Here is a 5,232-nt window from a genome sequence, read left to right as displayed (position 1 = left end):
ACGCTTCCACTACACATAAGGGACATAACTAGCCGACCCCTCACAGTGTTCAAGAGAGAACTATCAACATCAGAGGCCCGAGACTGTTCAACACGCTTCCACTACACATAAGGGACATAACTGGCCGACCCCTCTCAGTGTTCAAGAGAGAACTATCAACATCAGAGGCCCGAGACTGTTCAACACGCTTCCACTACACATAAGGGACATAACTGGCCGACCCCTCACAGTGTTCAAGAGAGAACTATCAACATCAGAGGCCCGAGACTGTTCAACACGCTTCCACTACACATAAGGGACATAACTGGCCGACCCCTCACAGTGTTCAAGAGAGAACTATCAATATCAGAGGCCCGAGACTGTTCAACACGCTTCCACTACACATAAGGGACATAACTGGCCGACCCCTCACAGTGTTCAAGAGAGAACTATCAACATCAGAGGCCCGAGACTGTTCAACACGCTTCCACTACACATAAGGGACATAACTGGCCGACCCCTCACAGTGTTCAAGAGAGAACTATCAACATCAGAGGCCCGAAACTGTTCAACACGCTTCCACTACACATAAGGGACATAACTGGCCGACCCCTCACAGTGTTCAAGAGAGAACTATCAACATCAGAGGCCCGAAACTGTTCAACACGCTTCCACTACACATAAGGGACATAACTGGCCGACCCCTCACAGTGTTCAAGAGAGAACTATCAACATCAGAGGCCCGAGACTGTTCAACACGCTTTCACTACACATAAGGGACATAACTGGCCGACCCCTCACAGTGTTCAAGAGAGAACTATCAACATCAGAGGCCCGAGACTGTTCAACACGCTTCCACTACACATAAGGGACATAACTGGCCGACCCCTCACAGTGTTTAAGAGAGAACTATCAGCATCAGAGGCCCGAGACTGTTCAACACGCTTCCACTACACATAAGGGGCATAACTGGCCGACCCCTCACAGTGTTCAAGAGAGAACTATCAACATCAGAGGCCCGAGACTGTTCAACACGCTTCCACTACACATAAGGGACATAACTGGCCGACCCCTCACAGTGTTCAAGAGAGAACTTGACAAACACCTCCAAAGGATACCTGATCAACCAGGCTGTGATTCATTCGTCAGGCTGCGAGCAGCCGCGTCAAACAGCCTGGATGACCAGTCCAGCAACCAGGAGGCCTGGTCGACGACCGGGCCGCGGGGACGCTAAGCCCCGGAACAACTCCATGGTAGGGAATACCGGTTTGACATTTTTAATCGGTTCGAAGAACTGGAATGTTTTATCGAGAGGGTTCTAGCAGATCTTTGCACGCTCTCCAGGTCAGTAGTTTCTTCAACTTCGAATGGGGCTGTTACCCTTTCTTCATACCAATATTCCACCCTAGAGAGCACTAGTGTCTTGAAAAGAATCATGGGGACAGCATCTCTGGTGTGAAAGGTTCTTGTTCATCCATCTGTCAGTGTTCTTGCCTATGTGACTGGAAAATTGAAATTGAAATAAGTTTATTGAGGTAAAATACACACAAAGGGATGAGGTAGCTCAAGCTATTCTCACCCCGTTCAGTACATCGTGTTAATACATACATAGACACACATCTCAAGCAATAAACATTTTACCAAACATTCTGAGAGATAAACATATACATTTCCTCCTACGACTGGAAAAGGTTCAGAAGTTTGCGACGAGGCTCGTCCCAGAGTTACGAGAGACGAGTGAATCCTTCACTAAGTCTCCTTACCTTACCTTGAGGTGTTTTCGGGGCTTAGCGACCCCGCGGCCCGATCCTCGACCAGGCCTCCTGGTTGCTGGACTGGTCAACTTTACTTAGGTTTCTGAATGATGTTCTAACTTTTGCCAGTACGCTGATGTCGACGGCCATTGTGTTGAGTTCTTTAAATGTAAATGACCCGGATGCTTGTTAAGGACCAGTATACTGCCTTAATGACTCGGATGCTTGTTTAGGACCAGTATACTGCCTTAATGACCCGGATGCTTGTTAAGGACCAGTATACTGCCTTAATGACCCGGATGCTTGTTAAGGACCAGTATACTGCCTTAATGACCCGGATGCTTGTTAAGGACCAGTATACTGCCTTAATGACCCGGATGCTTGTTAAGGACCAGTATACTGCCTTAATGACCCGGATGCTTGTTAAGGACCAGTATACTGCCTTAATGACCCGGATGCTTGTTAAGGACCAGTATACTGCCTTCATGATGGAGGCCGGAAGTAATTAGCGCGGCCATTTGGTCACTTTTTGCCTCAGAAGTTTAGACTTAATCTCTAATAATAATTACGAGGAGGAGCTGTGACACCTTCCAACGGCGCTCATTAAAGAGGTAATTTACACCAGAAGCCGTGACGTCATTCCCATTCACGGCTGAATCTGTGACGTCATTCCCATTCACGTCAGAATCTGTGACGTCATTCCCATTCACACCAGAATCTGTGACGTCATTCCCATTCACGTCAGAATCTGTGACGTCATTCCCATTCACACCAGAATCTGTGACGTCATTCCCATTCACGTCAGAATCTGTGACGTCATTCCCATTCACGCCAGAATCTGTGACGTCATTCCCATTCACGCCAGAATCTGTGACGTCATTCACATTTACGTCAGAATTTGTGACGTCATTCCCATTCACGCCAGAATCAGTGACGTCATTCCCATTCACACCAGAATCTGTGACGTCATTCACATTCACGTCAGAATTTGTGACGTCATTCCCATTCACACCAGAATCAGTGACGTCATTCCCATTCACACCAGAATCTGTGACGTCATTCACATTCACGTCAGAATTTGTGACGTCATTCCCATTCACGCCAGAATCAGTGACGTCATTCCCATTCACACCAGAATCTATGACGTCATTCACATTCACGTCAGAATTTGTGACGTCATTCCCATTCACGCCAGAATCAGTGACGTCATTCTCAGTCACAATAGAATCCGAGGCGTCTTCCTGTGTGTGTACTCACCTGCCGGACCAACCGGGCTGTGGTGGGTATGTGGGCCTGCGGGCCGCTCCAAGCAACAGTCTGGTGGACCAAACTCTCACAAGTCAAGCCTGGCCTCGGGCCGGGCTTGGGGAGTAGAAGAACTCCCAGAACCCCATCAACCAGGTACCTATTTGTACTCACCTATTTGTGTCTGCAGGATCGAACATTGACTCTTGGATTCCGCCGTTCCAGCCATCGGTTGTTTACAGCAATGACTCCTGTCCTATTTCCCTATCATACCTAGTTTTAAAATTATGAATAGGGTTTGCTTCCACATCCGTCGAAAATGAGAGGCCTAAATGTGATTCTTCCTGTACCCACTTCAGCCTTGACCCATTACTGTACCCACTTCAGCCTTGACCCATTACTGTACCCACTCCTATACCCACGTCAAACTGGGTACCTTCTGGATTTTTTTTTAATAAAAAAGTTGTCCTCTGCCCCTTTTCCCGCTGATTAACTTTCTTTTTTCGATATTTTCTGTTACAATTTGTTGTTTAAACGAGTGAGTACAAGACTTGTGGCTGGTGGTAGCAGGCTGAGACCTTCCCATACATCATAGTATACCGTACACTGCTAGCTTTCCCTGGAACACGACCCGTTATTATGTTTACAACCAGGTTGTACCCCCCCCCCCCTCGCCGTTCCTCTCCCTCTTTCTGCTTCTCCTGCTCTCTCCTGCTTCTCTCGCCTCCTCCTCTCTCTTCCTTCTCTCTCCTCCTCCTCTCTCTACTCACTCCCTGGTGCGTATCACTGAGCCTGGTGCTGTCTATAGCCTCTAGGGAAATGTGGAGCGCCTGGAGCCGTCAGGAAGGGTTTGGAGATCGTGCCGTTTGGGCCATGGTCAAGCTTTTGGGCGCCTACTCCGACCTAAATATAATGCCCGGGAGCCCTAAGAAATTCCTTAGGCCATGCCCCACCTGTGTTTCTTCAACTCTTGGCATGCCCACCTGTGTGGCTTGGCATTATGTGGGCGCTACACCTGTCACCTGGTCATCACCTGGGGAGGAGGTGCACCCAGCACACAGTGTATCTAACCTTAAACACGACACACGTCTCGCAGAGTATACCATCTTGGCCAGGCACTCTTGATCTAGTGTCCTGAAACCTTAAGGTCTAGTCAGAGGAGAGTTTGACAACGATTTTAGTTCTAATTTCTACGAGTGGAGTACTTTTCCTGCCCCCAGCTTACTCGCAGGTATATCACGTTGTCGTCCTCCGATCCCTGAAGGGGGTTCAGATGGCTGGTGGTCACCACTGTCGGCTGAAGTGATGTGAGCCTTATCGACATGCTTTAGGAAATCTTCATTTTGCCGACATGCTAACATTAGGAGATGGGTATCGTCCCTTCAGTAGCGTCTGTCTGTCCCCCTGGGCCAGATATGCTGCTCTTAAGAGATTGAGTTAACGGTAGAGTGTTTTGTGGTACCAGATCGTGCTCTTTCAAACTCTGAGTTCATGCTTCTGGATCAAATACTTTTGAGGTAATCAGTATATTTGGTGCGTGTGTCTGGAGGGTCCCGGGACGTGGGTTCGATCCCATCGTTTGTCTTCAATATTTTATCATTCGTGGATCACGTTCTTGGGCTATTGTGTGTTCTTGCTTATATTACGGTGCTTGGTAAATATCCAGATATATTAAGGATGTAGGAAACTTCTTGGGCCATAGTAGGCAGCTCCTATTGGTCCATCTCCAGGTATACTCCGTAGGAAGCAGCTCCTATTGGCCCACACAAGGCAGCTCCTATTGGTCCATCTCCATGTATACTCCGTAGGAAGCAGCTCCTATTGGCCCATACTAGGCAGCTCCTATTTATTTCCACCCATTTTTTTATTAATATATTAGGTACAACTGCATTAGTGCAGCTACCCTAGACTATATGAAGGGGAGTACAGTGTCAAAAAGCTAGCTACGTGATGCTAAAAATCCCCATCACACAAGATGGTTAGTCATACAGGGCCATATGTTCAGTAGCCTGCACTGGCAAATTTTGGGTACACTATGAGGATATCTTCAAGAACACGAGAGTGAATAAAGTAATTGCAAAGCTCCAGGTACCTCATGCCAACGAGTCTGAATGGTCTAATAACTGGGCATTCAGTGATGTAGTGCGGGAGATCATGCCGCAGTTCCTGCTCACAGAGTTTGCAACTGGAGTGCTCAGGATTGGGAGATCCGTCACCTGTACCCAAACACATTCATATATATGTCTAACCTACG

General features: G+C 47.8%; 1 protein-coding gene across 1 annotated transcript; it reads right to left on the bottom strand.

The window, feature by feature from the left end:
- Positions 1-2,281: 2,281 nt before the first annotated feature.
- LOC123756894 (putative uncharacterized protein DDB_G0286901) lies at positions 2,282-4,339 on the bottom strand. Its single transcript, XM_069331525.1, has 2 exons — positions 4,204-4,339; positions 2,282-2,871 (listed from the first exon to the last, which is right to left on the bottom strand). The coding sequence occupies exons 1-2, from the start codon at positions 4,337-4,339 to the stop codon at positions 2,282-2,284; spliced, it is 726 nt and encodes a 241-aa protein (XP_069187626.1).
- Between the last annotated feature and the right edge of the window lie 893 nt (positions 4,340-5,232).

This window comes from Procambarus clarkii, chromosome 26, assembly GCF_040958095.1.
Source record: "Procambarus clarkii isolate CNS0578487 chromosome 26, FALCON_Pclarkii_2.0, whole genome shotgun sequence".
In the NCBI taxonomy this organism is placed as follows: Eukaryota; Metazoa; Arthropoda; class Malacostraca; order Decapoda; family Cambaridae; genus Procambarus; species Procambarus clarkii.
Note: the sequence above shows the minus strand (reverse complement) of the source record. Positions and strands in the feature narration are given on the sequence as shown.